Source organism: Lissotriton helveticus, chromosome 12 (genome assembly GCF_964261635.1).
Source record: "Lissotriton helveticus chromosome 12, aLisHel1.1, whole genome shotgun sequence".
Classification (NCBI taxonomy): domain Eukaryota; kingdom Metazoa; phylum Chordata; class Amphibia; order Caudata; family Salamandridae; genus Lissotriton; species Lissotriton helveticus.
Genome location: NC_136073.1, coordinates 644201295 through 644217911, shown reverse-complemented (window position 1 = coordinate 644217911; position 16617 = coordinate 644201295). Strand labels below are relative to the sequence as shown.

The following is a 16617-nucleotide window of genomic DNA, read 5'->3' as shown; positions in this document are numbered from 1 at the left end:
TTTCGGTCGGGATCCATATGTAGATCCGGCGGAGCAAGCGTAGGGTGTTGTAGCAGGAAGAGGAGATGGCGTTGACTTGCTTGGACATGGAGAGGGATGAGCCGAGGATGAATCCTAGGTTGCGTGCGTGGTCGGTTGGTGTCGGTGCTGTCCCTAGAGCGGTCGGCCACCAGGAGTCGTCCCAGGCTGAGGGGGTGGGTCCGAGGATGAGGACCTCAGTCTTGTCAGAGTTCAGTTTCAGACGGCTGCTCCTCATCCAGTCGGCGATGGCCTTCATGCCCTCGTGAATGTTGGTTTTGGCGGTGTGGGGGTCCTTGGTGAGGGAGAGGATGAGCTGGGTGTCGTCGGCGTAGGAGATGATGTTGAGGTTGTGGTGGCGGGCCACTTGTGCGAGGGGGGCTATGTAGATGTTGAACAGCGTCGGGCTGAGGGATGAGCCCTGGGGGATGCCGCAGATGATGTCGGTGGCTTCTGACCGGAAAGGTGGGAGACGGACGCTCTGGGTTCTGCCGGAGAGGAAGGACGCGGTACAGTCAGTTATTACATTTTTTCAGCCCACAGATGGATGAAAAAGCTTTTGTTTTTTGGGCTTCTAGGTGGGTACACCATTTTAGGGAGCTGTCGAACCAAAGGCCCAGATATTTATATTCTTTTACAATTTCCAGTTTTATTTGACCTAGATACCAACTAAAATTTTTGTCTCTCTTACCAAAACATAAAATCTTTGTTTTATCCATATTTACAACTAAAATCTTTGCCTGGCAGTATTCTTTAAAAGCATTTAACTAGAGTTGCAAAGGTAATTTTTTAATACAAAATAGCCCTCAGGCACTGCACACAATCACATTATGTCACCATACATCTGCAAAAACAAAACACTAGCAGAGAAAAGAAAATACATTGATCTTTAGATTGGAGGCAAAGAAGTTATGCTAAATAAAGGTCATATTTTATAATTAAATTCTTGTGTACCTTATTTATTGCCTTTAAATTAGACTATATATTGTGAATTGATTCTACTCCCTATTGACGCGGTGTTAATAAAGTATTCACTCAAGTAACAAGGCCAATACAGAGAAGTAGTTGAACTTGTCTGTACTAATAAAAGGATTTTTCACCCAATGGAGAATAACAATTAAAAATAAGAGGCTGAAGTACACACAGCTGTACTCTTCAGCTTTGAGCAAACCATTAGTCCCATGATTATTATGAGTCTATGGCTCCTTCCCTTGGGAAAAGTGACGGTACTAAAAGGAGCAACTGGTGGCTTGGATTTCCGCTTTTATTTTTGAAGCTCCCTACATGTATTGTTACTCTACTGTTGAGCATAACATTGTGATGCAGATTCTGCCCCTTAATCAAATGCGAGCTAGAGGACTGGAGCAGACTACCATATGCTCTTGTGGGTGCACCAAAACAGCACATGTAACAAATCTCCTAACAATCATTCGGTGATCTTACCTCCATCAAAGTCTACTTGCACATTAATGTCCTAGAATGCTGCAGGTCTTGTTAAACTACTATAGAATAGAGGGACTTGTAATTACTCGCAGAATCTAATTTTCTGTGTTTGCAAGAAACTTGGAGCTTATACCCTTTAGTGCTGAGTTGATGCCCAACAAATGTTATTCCAGCAAACAAGAGTTGTTACTAAGGAATACAACCCATAAGACTGTCCAATTGTATGTCAACATCTCTCAACGCAAATTAATTCATTTATACAAGCAGTAATTGCTTAATGATTGCCTTTGTAGTAAAAAAAAAATCTTACGGTTTTAATGTTTATTTGAACAATCATACACCCGATCGAACATTATAATAATGTTTTCCTTGGAAGTTGAACTTTATATACTCTGCCACTGACTTAATTATTAGAGGGACTTTACCTTAAAGTTGATGGGTTGTGGTAGTGATGCTGAACTTACAAGTATGCTGGCGTCTTTGATTGGTATAGGCAGGAGACGTGCAATAGAATAGAGGTGTGACATTTAGGGAGAGACATTTGTTGATATCTTTCTTGCACATCACCTTAGGTCATTGAATGGCCTTGTGAAATCTGACCTACCTTCTGGCTATAATGACCATTCCCCTAGAAGTTGGGTGGTACTGGACTATACCTTGGTTTCATTTTCTTTGTTCAAATTGTGTTTTGGACTTTAAAGTATTACTCAGAGTAGAAAATGACCATTTACAAAAAGTCAGCTTCAGTTGTACTGTCCGAGTTGCTGATACATTTTAATTCTGAAGGAAAATGGAGGATTCCCAATATTTGAAAAGGTTAAATGATAAGTTGACTCAAAGTTAAAGAATGGCCGTTATTAGCAAATACAAAAATTCTTAAGGATATTTTTGTCAGTAGCTGAATTCTTAAATCTTACAGCTCACTGTTCCAAGACCACTCCTTTGATAAATTACTATTTGGTGCACGGCGATGGTACTAATACAAAAACTAAATTGGAAGACCAAAGACAATTTTATACAAAAAGCTGGACCATAGAGCCCTACAGAGGAAACATAAAAACATTGATTTAGGGATTACATTTAAATTAGTTAATCTTAGAAAATGGTATAATGAAATAGTCTGGGAAGAGAAATTATTACAGGACTCAATGGCAGCTTGTTTATAAGCTCTCGACTTCAGGATCAGGTTACATTTTGGCAGTGCATTAATACTCTAGATGATATGCATGACTCCTTTGGGGAGAATATCATGGATGTTTTAGCGTTTGAGGCCTAAATTACTAAACTCTAGACAAAATCAGGGTATTGATCCTGATAATGGTTCTTTTTCAGCTTTAATCCAAAAAAAGAACCAGAGACAAAAAGCAGAGTTTGAAAAGATGTAATAATAATCCCAAAATCTATGAAAAAAGTATTGAAAAATGTAGGTTCTGTGGCGAGCCTAGTCCTAATGGTCTGCTAAGTTTCCTGTTGAAATCATATTTAGATTACTTGGCAACTTCATTTATTTCATTATTTAGGGCATCACTTCAGTGTTCACAGGTCCTGGATTCCTGGGAGGCTCAATATTGCATCCTCTCTATAAAAATGGGCGAGTGGGCTGATTCTGCGAACTGTCAGCTAATTGTCTTTAAAGCATTGAGGCCAAAGTCTATGCCAGGTTCTTGTTGGACAAGTTAGAAGACTGGGCGATAGAATACAATTGGTATCTAGTTTTCTCAAATCCGATTCAGGCCCAAATATAGCACAGTAGATAATGTTGTGACATTATCACTTTCTGGTATCTCAAGCTAGACAGTGGCACAGAGATAGTTTTATTTATTGAGCATTACTTTGTGTATTGTTGAGTTCCTAGCTCTCTTCACCCCCTGAGTTGGCCTCAACTTACTTTGCCTCGTTACCTTGAGAGTCAAGTGATTAAAGTGGTTAAAGTGGTACTTTGTACCACAGACTAAACTGAGGATAAAGCGTCCAGGCCACCAGAGACCTGCCCTGCATACCACAGCTGTAAAGAAATCAGTTTCTTCTGTTGGTGGTCAGTCTGATGATTTCAGATCAGTTTCCTTCTGAAGGTACATATAAAGCCCTGCATCTTTATAATGAAGGGGTGTAAGTTGTTGGAGCAGAACAAGGCCTCCAACTGCTGTAAATACTGGTGTTGTGGAATTGGTTAGAAGTCCGGTTCAATTAATGTTGGCTGCACTCTTGATTTCGTAGTTTGACATAGGCCTGGCTATAGGATGGAGACCGGCAACGAAACCAGAGCTGGCACGGATGCTGGCAAATTTGACTGCTGCACTACCATGGGACCAGAGTGGAAATCAGGACTGGTGTCTTCATGGGTTAGAAGTGTGGCTGGAAGCCTCGAGGACACAGAGGGCCCAAAGGTAAACGAGATGAGGGCTGGTAGCAATGTATAACCACTGAGGACCTCAGCCTGCAGTGGGCTCAACAACAACCTGGGAAATTTAGGGTCCATGTAGATACTAAAGAGAAATGACTCTTCGAGTGCCCCAGCACAGTTTCTTGTATGACTTTGAGTGCCAAGAAGGAGACTACTCCCATTTAGCTATGTGCTGGTGATTCACCTTAGATTTTATTTACCTGAGACTTTGAGTGGGACCACGGTTTGGCACTGGAACAGCCAGTGACTTGGAGCAGAATCGTTACTTAACATGCAGCCACCTTATGTTGCGAGTTATAACTGTGTTCCCTGTTCTCTGTACACCTTTGGGTGCATCAGGGTTCCCTTATCACACAATTTATTTGTGACCTCAGTCCAGACACTAGAGACACTTTGCATGTGAGTCTGAGACTGACATCTGCTCCTGCAGTCATGGCACAGCTTGAATATTGTTATTTGGGGGCGGTGGGGGACGTTTTTAATTCCCTAGCACATGGTCTATGGATTTTGAAAAACCTCGGAACACCAACAAATAAGGTAGTGGAGCTGTGATCTGTGTCAATGAGCTCGAAAGAAAGGAACACACATCTCCATAAGAGTCGCATCTATTTGCTGCTCCATTCCATCACCTCTGGTCTGATGCGACTGCTGCACTCACACAGTACTAACATGTGGCACACAGGACCTAGTTCTTGATAAATCTCTGCATCCAATCTGATGCATGTGAATTTTCAAAAGTTGTGAAATCTGCAGTTCGAAGTAAGAATCCATAAGAAAAATGTTTCTATAGGTCAGGAAGCTTCTGCTATTCTGTGGAATTTTTATTTTGAATTCATATTGATTGTAACTACTGCTGCATATGTCGGAGCATAAGTTGAATTTTCACGTTTGATAAGCCAACTAATATTAACAAAGAAGTAGGTGCAGGATGTACTCTGCAAAGATCTGAGAAATTAGTTTTGAAGCAGCTGAAGTGTACAGACATATTTGGTTAGGAAGAACAAAATAAGGCACATGCATCAGAAATCCTTAAACTATAGTTGCAGAAGACCAACATCAATTTGGTTTAGTTGAGTAAGATGCAGGGATCAAGTGATGGGCAACAAACTGCATTCCACAGTCACTCCATAATCTATTGGCAGGAGGCTTGTTGAAGTGAAGAGGAAGATTGCCGCTTTAGTCAGGAGCTCTGCAATCTGCTCTCCCTTCATCGTCACTATTCCCAGCGACGGCCAGAGTACTGTCATGCTCACAACCGGAATCTGAAGCAGGATGTTACGGTGACCAAGGGATGAGAATTTGCGCAAAAAATTCCATGTTGGATGGCCTGAGGGAAGACCCAGCTCACCAGGCTCATGAGATCACCCATCAGCCTACCGACAGCCTTCTATGTAGCGGAACAGGGAGGCACAACTCAGAAAAAGTATAGCGGTACCAGCACCGCATATGCCTGTTATGGTGCCGGTAGGTATGAATCCATATTCCTTGACTTTCCCTGATACTTGCCTATCTAACAGAGGTAGCAAAGTTAACAAAGACTGATGTAACATGGTAGTCCTTTTTAAAGAACAACCCACATATGCACACTTCACAAGAACCTAAATCATCTAAGTCTGTTTCAGTCTTAATTGATAACATATATACCCTGCATGCTGTGTTTCTGTCCAGAGAAGCTTTATCCTAACATATTTCACCTAAGTCAATACCCTTTGTTCCATACTCTCATGGTCAAACACAAAAGTGACTTTTTTTTAAGATCTCATCAAATGTCAAAAGTATTAACCATCCTGTAAAAAGGAGGAAAGCTGCTGATTATCTATATAAAACTAAGAAGGACATTGTGTTTATATCAGAAACTAAAATTATAGATCAAGAAGTATCCATCTTTGGTCGTTTGGAAAGGGAGAGAATTTGCTCTTCTGCTATTATTAAAAAAGAACGATGTTCTCGCGGTTCTAGCAAAACATAATTTTTTTACGTTCAAAAACAAGTTTATATACACAATTGAAAAACCAAAGGAAATGATGGACGGAGCGTTGACAATACAAGCACTCACCCCCAGTCAACTGATCTGGGTTTAATCCATCACCGTTCTTTAGCCCACTCTGCCACCCCAGTTCAGACATGGCCATATGCAAATCAGTCTGACCCTGTGACTCATGGGAACAGTCCAGCCCGAACTGCCAAGCCATGCCTTCCCTGGACCGGAAACAAGCTACCGAGGACCGGTTTCTGGCATTATACACAATTGTCCATAAAACATTCTAAAAACACACTTAACAATTGAAAACTTAACCCCCTCCTCACTGCCCCACCCCCATTACATTTCATTTTTTAAATTCTGTATAACGGATCGTAAAAAACGAGCAATCCCAACTGCCACATCTAAATATCGCATCTCAGACAATAACTCCACCGCTTTGTTCCTATGAAAAGCGCCATATTTAAAAAACAAAGGTCTTAAAAACTTGATCCGATTTGCGAGATAAAAAAAACAATCCATAAGAATATGCGTAAGAGTACATTTAACTTTCAAAGGGCAGGGACAAATGCCACTATTATTCTGAAGCCCAGTCCTATGTGGGTGGGATGAATAGATTGGATTACATCCCACTCGAACCCTTAAAATGTATTTTCTCAAACCTGGATCTCGTAAACGTGATAGATAAGGGAAGACACTATCCTGGCCAAATGAAGCAAACGAGAATAATGAAGCAAACTAGAATCTAGCAAAACATTGTAACCTCTCAGTCTTGGGAGTCTAAAACGTCCAAGGAGGGGAGATAGATTTCAAATAAACTGGTTAAAGAGGGACTGGAATTTTACACACTAAACGAACACATGGTCTTTCAAAGAGTACGTGGAGATTTATACCTCTCTATCCCTGGAACCATATTTAGAATGGATTGATGGCTCCTAGAATAGACAACTGCTCCCTAGTTTTAGGCTAGGATTTGTGTTGTGCCACCTCCGTTTCCCTTTGGCCAGTTCGAGCCCTCAAAGCCCTGTGATGAATTTTCCACACAACGTCTGTTGCATTTTACTTTATTTTGCAAATGTTATGCTTATCTTACAAAATGGTTGCTAATACCGATTGTAAGAAAGCGGGTATTAGAACCTCTAGACTAGCCCTGGTGTATCTGCTACACCTTGATTTCCCATCCAATTGTGTTAACATTTGTTCTTTCCTAAAATGTGGAGTTAGAAGAAGGAAATCACTGTTGTTTTAACTTGAAAGTCTTAGTTCATGGTGATAGCAATTCTCATCCTGTTGAAACAGCTTTGAAACTGTGGCAATATTCTTTGCACCTTATATGTATTAGCCTGCTATGTAAGACAATATTAAGTGTGTATTTTATTCTCTTTACTATGTAAATCAATTCATGACATTTCGTGCATGCAACTGGTTTTTATCAAAATTGTATTTTAACTTGTTAGACAGCGGAGGCTCTTGGTCTTAATCAGCGAGGCACAGCAGCACTTTGCTCAGCGCATCAGCGCACCATCTTCACCCCTCGCCGCACCCGCTTTGCGGGTGCCGCTTCGCCCTGTGGGTGACGGGACATCTTCTCCGGGGACCATCGTCTGTGGCGGTAAGGCGGAACCGGGCGTGAGGCTACAGCGGGGCTGCGAGCGTGCGGGGACTTCAATACCCAGAAGTCCCTGCAAGACCGACGGCTAGCTTCCGGTCCGCTCTCCCTGCTGGCCCGCCCCCCGCCCATCACGCCCCCTATATTACAATTCCTAATTCCCTCAGCGCGGGACGCAGCCCGGGCGAAGACTGGGCAAAGACTGGGCCGTTTGAGGCCGTTAGAGGCAGGTAGAGACTGGACTGGGCCTGACCATTTGATCCTACCGCTCTTCCCCACTCCTATCCTCTTCGAGGAATCTCTTTTGTGACCGCCATGGCAACCCGCGAGTTCAGAGACAGAGCGGCCAAATCCAAATTGAAAAACGGCACCTTGGATGACTTTATCACTAGAACCCACAGTGCAATCGACAGTGAAATTACAAAAATGCAACACAGGGTCTCCTTAGAATTAGAAGCCGCCAGAAGACTGTCTGTGGAGTTAACCGCTGCCAAAAAATCCTCCCTCGGGTCTATTGCATGGGCCAAAACACCTGAGCGCCCACATGGCACTGCTCCTACCCTGATCGTCACACATGTCGACATTCATCAACCGCAACCGGCTAGTATTCCCTCACCACAGGGGGAATCTACATCAAAATTCACCCTTTCTCCACAACTCAACTTAGGTGAAACTGTTGAGCAAAAGAAGGAAGCCGAGGCGGGTCTATTCCCCAAAGTAATAATTAACACTGCAACGCTATCAAAAGGCGGAAAATCTCGCACGCCACAAAATGGACTACATAATAAAAGGAAGCGTAAAAACATCTCGGCATACTCAAGGAAAAAGGCCAAAATAGCTAAGGCCCAGCTATTTACTAAGGTATCACCTCAGGCTCCCCTAGCTCCCTCTCCAAAGACTGCCATCTTTCCCTTGGTAACAAGTCCGGAAAATATTTCTCCACACTCGGTAGTCACTCAAGAAAACAACGATCTTACGATAGAAAGTGATACCACCTGAGCTCCGCTCTGTACCATTAAAGGAAAGGACGTCGAGTTTCTGTCTATCGTTTGGGAAACACTTAAAAAACTTCTTTCCCCCCTGGAAGTGAGATTTACACATTTAGAAACACAGCTCTTGGAAATTGAAAAAAGTATTTTAAATATGGCAACCATTACCATGCAGAATAACAAACTAACCTGCCATCATGGAACTTCACCTCTCATAGCACCCCCCATTCCTGCAATTCCAGCTGTTGTTAATTCACTGGCGGCCACTAAGGCTAAGTTAGCGGGACCCACCAATGCTACCCCACTTCCCTCCCCTGCTGTACCTTCATCTGTCACTCCCACTGTTACTTCTAAGGCCAAACCAATTCCAAAACCTCGGAGCAAGGTAAATACCAATGTCCCCTCTAATAGGGCAATGATGCCCACCACTCAACCGGCGGTTGCAAACCCTCCGCCACCCCCTCCAGCCACGCCAGGCCAAAGGGTACCATCCTCGACAGGTCAGCTAAACCCGAGACTAAATGGCCAGAACCCTAACCATCTTACATCTCAGAGAGCTAGTACTAGTTACATACGTTCAAGGGGCTATGTAGATCTCCCTCCTGAGGTTAGCTCTTATGTTGTAGTGCTGACAGGGGTCACAGAATTGACGCATAACCAGCAGGAAAACTTTGCTTCCTTAAAGAACAAGGTGATCCACTGGTTCGACGTCAATAAGCCAATACCCACCCACCTAAGGAGTAAAATCCTCATGGTGCGTAGGGTACCTTGGGTAGGCACCACGCACAAGTCCAGCAGTGGCGACTGCGTGATTGTCACCTTTGAGGATTTAAATACTGCACACGCCATTTACTCCTGACCAACCATAGTTCAAATTCTACAATAGTAGCCAGACCCCTTACTTTCTTTTACCCACCCCGCCCCCATTCAACCCAGGGGGGGAATTGGGGAAGGAACCTGGAGAGGAACTGTACATGGGGAGGGCAAAGCAACTACTGGGTGGATGCACCCGGCGGTTGGAATGGGGCACCGATTTTCAATAGATACGGGTGCCTTGAGGAGGTGGATTGACGCCCACATTCGCTAATCATCGTACCCTCCACACCTACTCCATCAAGCTCCCAGTCCCATCCAACGGGTCAACCAATAACTCCAACTCCACCAAAAGCATACATGGGTGGTCTAACTTTTCCTCCAATATCAAACCAGGCGATGGCTCACAAATCTAGAGTAGGGCCAGGTAGGCTTAATACCAGCCCACCAAAGCCATCAAAATCGGAATTCCATACGATTGATAAAGACAGCCTCCCTATATCATACAGCCCTAAACTGAATAACGTTCCACTGGACGACCCCCCACCTAAACAATATGGCAAACTCTCCGCACATGATTGTTCCCAGTTATTAGCCACCAACAGTATATCAGAGGCTACGGGAGTAATTTCCATTCTCTCCTGGAATGTCGCTGGGTTATCTAACAAAGTAGACACGCCTGACTGGGGGGATCTCATTGAAGGGTACGACGTATGTCTCTTTCAAGAGACATGGGCAATAGAAAAATATTCCCGGCCGGGTTTTGCTACTTTTGACATCGAAGCAAAATGGGGAGGAAAGGGCCGACCATCAGGAGGACTCTCGACCTGGGTTGGGTCCCATTTGGGATGTAGGGCCACACACTTGGAAACCAATTCTTCGGACTTCCAGTGTGTCTCCCTCGAATGGCCAGGTGGAGGGAAAGTCACACTGATTAATATTTACTCAAGAACGGTGGGGGTTGCAGCGACTTCGGGACCAGTCGAGGACCTAGCGCAGTTCCTCGACACACTTAATCTCTGCTCCTCATTAATTGTAGCTGGAGACTTTAATCAGCAGTATGAACCGCTCCCCGACTATCTGGTGGGTATATCTAGTGAGGAGGACGAATTGTGGAACATCCCTACCCTGGCAGACTCAACGATTAGGGCCTGGTCCCCACTTGCCACCCAGATAATGTCCCTCACGCTTAGTCACTCGTTGAGGGCTTGTAACGGCAGGACTAGAAGTGATATCCCGCCTAAAAACACCTTTAATAGATTGGGACATGAGTCACGAATCGACTACATAATGGTTCCAACTAGGGATTGGGGGAAAGTGAAAGATTTTGGTGTAATTCCCAGACTCGATAGCGACCACAATCTGCTCTCATTAAAATTCGAGATTCTCGGTGGTCAAATAGATACGGTTGACGATAATTCCGCACCACAGTCAGACCTTGCATTAACCAGCAATAGGCGCAGAATTAAATGGGCCAAATTGCTGGAAAACTAAAGTAACATCGGGAGACTCTATGCATTGGTTGTTCCTGCCTTGGAAAAGGTAGAGCGTTGTATGCACCATTCAGCTAGCGAATCTGAATTCGTTTCCACAGCTAATTCTGGGGCATCTAATTCCCCCTTATATAAGCCGGCACAAATGATTGAACTTGGTAAAATTCACTCCGAGTTATGCACTAACCTCGCAGAGGTGCTGAACCCAGTGGCCAGGCCTTCTAGGCCCAAGCTGAAAAGAGCCACTTGGTTCAATGCCTCTTGCGGGGCAGCAAAAGCCGCATTACTAAAATCACTTAAGGCGCGAGACACTACAAGTGTAATCAGGAAGAGACGATTAGCCTACAAACTAGCCCTCCGTGATGCCAAAATAGACTGGGATGAGGGGAATTGGTTCAAATTGACAGCTGCCCTTGCACGTCGAGACGCACGGACTTTCTGGCAGATAGTTAGGCACGGCTCGGCTGAACCACTTGAAGCTGTAGAGGCTAATATAGCACCCTTTGTCTGGGAGGAACATTTCAAAAGTCTATATGAACCACATAGCAGTGACCAGGTGTCGAACGAACCCGATAAAGTACTACACTCCACCAACAACAGAGCAACTGACATGGATGAATTTAGTATAGAGGAAATCACCATGTCAATTTCGACACTGGCGGCTGGCAAGGCGCCGGGCCTGGACGGGCTTCCAGGTGACCTTTACAAACACGAGCCAAAGGTATGGGTTCCCTACCTCAGGGTGCTATTTAACTCCATTTTGGAAGGCATGCCAATCCCTCCGACTTGGTCGGGGGCTGAGATAGTCCCAATTTTTAAGAAGGGGTCTCCTCTGCTCCCGACCAACTACAGGCCAATAAGCCTGATTGACGTGTCCCAAAAACTCTTTGCAAAGCTGTTGTTAAACCGCCTGCACGAGTGGATCAGGGATTTTAGCATCCTGAGCCCCTTTCAGGCAGGTTTCAGGGAGAAGGTTTCTACCATCGACCAGGTCTTCCGGCTTGTCCTCATTTATTGGAAAACGGTGCCGTTGGAGGGTGGCAGTCTCTATACTGTATTCGTGGACCTGAGGGCAGCGTTCGACCTGGTCCCCCGGAACAAGCTGTGGGAGGTCCTTGCAAAATTGGGGGTTACTGAAGGCTTGTTAAAAATGTTAATCCGCCTCCACAGCACTAACTTTGCCCAGGTGAGATGTGGCAGGATGGGTGCACTGTCTGAGAGGTTCCCCGTTGGCAGGGGGGTAAGACAGGGTTGTGTGCTTGCACCGACCCTGTTTTGCCTTTATGTCAATGGGGTTATCTCTCACCTAGAGGGCGTACCCAATTCTGATGCCCCAAAACTAGCCGCTAAAAGGGTTCCAGCCATCATGTTTGCCGACGACACTTTGCTGTTATCTAAGTCGGCAATGGGCATCCAGCGCATTCTCGATGGCTTCATGGATTTCTGTGAGGCCCATGGATTGGAAATTAATGCCATCAAAACAAAATTCATGGTCCTCAACCCCCCACAGAAATTCCACTTTAGCCCCAGCATTGCACACATCAGGCTCGAGAGAGTGAAAACCTTTGAATACCTGGGCATTGTCCTAAACGACAAACTTACTTGGAACACGCATCTAGAGAAGGCAGCACTCAAACTGACGCAATAATCGGGGGGCATTATGAAGCTCTTGGCAAACAACAAATCCACAATCAGGCCCATCGGCCCACCAATGCAGATCTATAGATCCCAGGCCAAGGGGGCTGTAATTTATGGGTCTGAACTTTGGGGCCACATTGGAACATCAGCCCTCCTGAAAGTGGAAAACAAATTTATCCGAAACCTAGTTGGTTTACCACCGAGCACCCCCCTTGTTCCTCTCAGGATGGATTTAGGCCTTTGCCCGCTTGATGATGAGCTGGCCTTCCGCCCGCTGGCCTTCTGGCGCAGATTATGGTCAACTCCAGAATTGGACAGCTATAGACAAGGACTCCAGGATGTCCTTGCTATCTCGGGGGCAGGAAAAATTAAATGGCTCAATTTCATCAAACTGGAACTGGAGGGTTTGGGCCTTTCTAAATTGTGGTCCGATCCCCTGACTACGTGCCAACTCATTTCTAAAAAGGAGCTTGCCAAGACATACCGAGATAGCAAACTATCGCTGCTTTCTAACCAACAAAACCTCGGGACTCTGACAGTCTCCTTTATGTCCTTCAAGGCCAAGTATAACCTGGAACCAACCCTGGATAAAGTATACCCTTCTCTACTTAGGAAACTATACCTACAGTGGAGACATGGGTCCCTCCCTATCAGAACATTTACATCTAACTGGAGTGACGATGCAAGCAGTACTTGCCCAGCATGTAAAACCTCGGATGAAACCGAACTTCACATTCTCTTTTTTTGCCCCGCCTACCGAGAGATCCGCAAGTACTGGATTGTTCCCTTATGCAGGAATCTGGGATTTGAGAAGTGCATGGCCGCTTTTAGAGTCCTTAAAACTGATTTGTCTGACCACATCGTGTTTGCAGTGGCTAAGTACCTGGGCGCTCTCTGGTTTATCAGAAGGAAATGCCTTAGAGCTGTTAACTGATTTTTCTGCACACAGGCTAACAGGGTGCAATTTGGATTTTTCTAAAAGCTGTTTTTATAAATTTTACAATTTGCTGTATAAACCTTTTTTAGTACAATCAGTTTTAATTGTATGTTATGAACGTCTTTTATGGTGAAATATTAACCGAAATAAAGATATTTCTGAATCTGAATTGTAATGTGTTTGTTCTTGTTTTTTTTTTATATTTGCTTTTTTGGTCACATTTGCGACTGAAATAAAGTGAATTGACTTAACTTGAGAAAGGCTACATAAGTTGGGTCTATAACCAACTAATAACTGTTAGAGTTGCACATTGATTGTTCGCGTCCTTAAGCACATATGTTTGTTTTGGGACAAAATGTATTCATAAACGTATAACATTTATCACCTCCAAAGAGCCTCTCCCACACAGTTATAGGTCTCTTTGGATATGAGATGTCAGAGTTGGACAAAATGGACTCACTTTTAATGGCTTTGATGTTCACACAAAATGATTCTAAACAACTGGAAAGGTCTGAAAAATGTCTCTAGTCATAATGGTGGGAATATGTTCGATATATTAGAGGCGCAGAACTAATTTTAGCCCAACTACACCACTGAATTTCACCAAGTTACCCTTTAAGTAACAAGTTAGATAAATATCTTGAAATAATTAAACCACCACAACTTTATTTATATAGCCATACAAATGGTCCTCTCACATTCCACACCCACCATTGCCACAGATATAGGCCACTGACATTACAATATACATTGCATTAATATAAGTCACTGAAATTACAGTATTACAACACACTCCTTACGTTAATAAAGTGGCTCGCTGGAGAGGTAACTACTTTAATTTGTAAAATTATGTCTCTTGTTGTTCTGCTTTTTCTTTCCGTTTTCCTCTGTAAACATATTTTCATATGAACAATGCATATGTGAGTTAATTCCCTCTTCTGTGTTATCTACATGTAACCATGCATGTTGCCATACTTTCAGAAGAACTTAGCTGCATTTTGTTTTTGTTTTACTATTATTGTCTTTCCTTTTCTTGATGATTCTTAGTTTGTGTAAACTTTCAAAAAGAATTCTGAAATCGGAACCTTTTGACAATAGTCACCTACATTCCAAAGCCCATTAAGGCTTAGTTGTGGTGGGAACTAAAGACTACTCTGAATTGCTTGTGTCCATCAACACAGACTACTCATTGGTATTTGCTCAAATACATGCCACATGCTGACCCAACTCTTCATTTAGTCTCTTAAGCATAGTAATTAGTGGTACGTAAATGCGGCAAAATTAATTGGTGTAAATGTCATGACACTGCAGTCTGTTTTTGATTTTACAGAACATAACTTGTATATCATGAATGGAAAGTGGTGCTTTATAGACCAATGGTGTGCTTTATTTTTATTTTTTAATTTTATTGTTAAATTGAAACACCTAAACATCTGCTTTCCCTTTTTCGGTAAGGTTTTAAAAATTATGCTCCTTAACTTGACACTTTCAGTGTACCGGTGTGATGTTTTTATTTCATTTAATAGTCCACCTTGCTGCCATTTCTGTTGACCCTGCAGATGACAATGTCCGTGGCAAGAACCGGCCCCACCGTATGCCTGTGTTCGATCGTAGCAAACACGCCCATGTTATTGAAAATTTCCACTGCTTTTTGTGCGAAGTAGATGTGTAAGTTCGAGAATCCTATCTCTTAAGGTTTGTTGCTTGGTGGTCTATTGGTGTTGGAGCGAATGTAGCTCTAGTATATCCTCTTCAACTGCTACTGACCAGGGGTTGTGGGGGGCTGGGGGGACGAGGAAGGGGGGAAATAATTACAAAAATGAAAAGCACTTACCTCTTTACCGATGGCCGCCACCTCTTCTTCTCCGTCCTCCTGACAGGAAGGACACATACTCAGAGAATCCCCTGACCAGTCACTATGCTAGCTTAGCAGCGTTGTGATTGATCTGAGCACCGTGGTTCGGCACTCAGACCGGGGCTGGCTGTCTGTGCATGTTCTCCACCCAGGCTATAATACAGCCTCAGTGGAGAACATGTAGAGTGCGCATAATGCTTTGGTCGGCCTGGGACGAATGGCCAAAGCATCATGCACACCTTAAATGCTGCCACCACTCCTCCTCCTGTGACGCTAGGAGCCCAGCCCCAAACGCCTGACTTCAGCTGCAAGCTGAATAAAAACAAAATGACAATAACTAATATTATAATTTTTTAATTTTTTATTTAGCTTGCAGCTGAAGCATGGGGTCTACACTCCTCCACCTTAGTGGATGAGCAGCCACTGCCTCTTCCTTGCCATAACCTCACCTACACCTTTACATCCTCAGCCTATTATAGACCCTCTCTTCCTCCCCCTAAGAGGAATGAAAACATAAGGATGAATTCAATTGAGTGGTACAAAAAAATGGTTTAAGAAATGTGTTGCATGTAAGGAGGAGCTATTTTGGGGTAGGGTGTACATATGTTTTTTTCGTCCTTTGTGTAGCAGACACTTAACTTCAGCACTTGATTCCATCAAAACTTTGTCTGTTTGTGTACAGTCGAGACAAAGCAAAAAGTAATAGCACTTTGAGGCACATGTACGTAAACCCCAAGAAATAAAATATTGTTTTCACAGGCAAAAGTTGAGGCTTCACATAAGGACTACAGCAGTCGAGTAGTAAGGTTGGCTTTAAACTGTGAGATTATACAGTTAGATGCATCAAGCGAAATACCGTTCGCAAAGGGGCAGATTCTCAGAATCTGCCCCTCTGCGACCGGTATTTATGCATTTGGGATGCATCATCCCAAATGCATAAATCGCTATTTGGGATTGCATTTAAGGAATCTCAAATTGAGATTTCTTAAATGCAATGCATGAATGTAAAATAGCTAGCGATTTCGCTGATAGGGGTCGCTATATACCGTGAAATCAAACTTCATGGTAAATAGCGAAAACTGTGAAAAATGCACTAAAATGCATCTTTCAAAGATGTATGTTACACTGTCCTTGGGACATGTGTGTGCGCAATACCAGTGTCCATGGCCAATTTAAGAGGTGCAACAGGGTGTCCTTTGGACACCCATCACCCTTGAAATCGCATTTTCAAATTGCGATTAGCTAATTGCTAATCGCAAATTGAGAATTCCTCCCCATTCATTCCCACGGGCCTCTTGGCCCATAGGAATCAATGAGATGTCATTCCTTATTTATAATATTTGTAATATATAGGTAAGGAATATTTAGGAATTGCTAATATTTTAGCAAATCCTACATGCATTTGATTTTGCGAGTCCCTAAATGCGAATCCTTAAA

General features: G+C 43.5%; 1 protein-coding gene across 2 annotated transcripts in view; it reads left to right on the top strand.

Annotated features, from left to right (window-relative positions):
* ZDHHC1 (zDHHC palmitoyltransferase 1) overlaps positions 1-16617 on the top strand; it is a 658528-nt gene that overhangs the window by 76512 nt on the left and 565399 nt on the right. For both annotated transcript variants that reach the window (XM_078670152.1, XM_078670151.1), the window contains exon 3: positions 14818-14993. In XM_078670152.1, coding sequence (XP_078526278.1) covers positions 14818-14993 — 176 coding nt within the window. The remainder of the gene's footprint in view (positions 1-14817; positions 14994-16617) is intronic.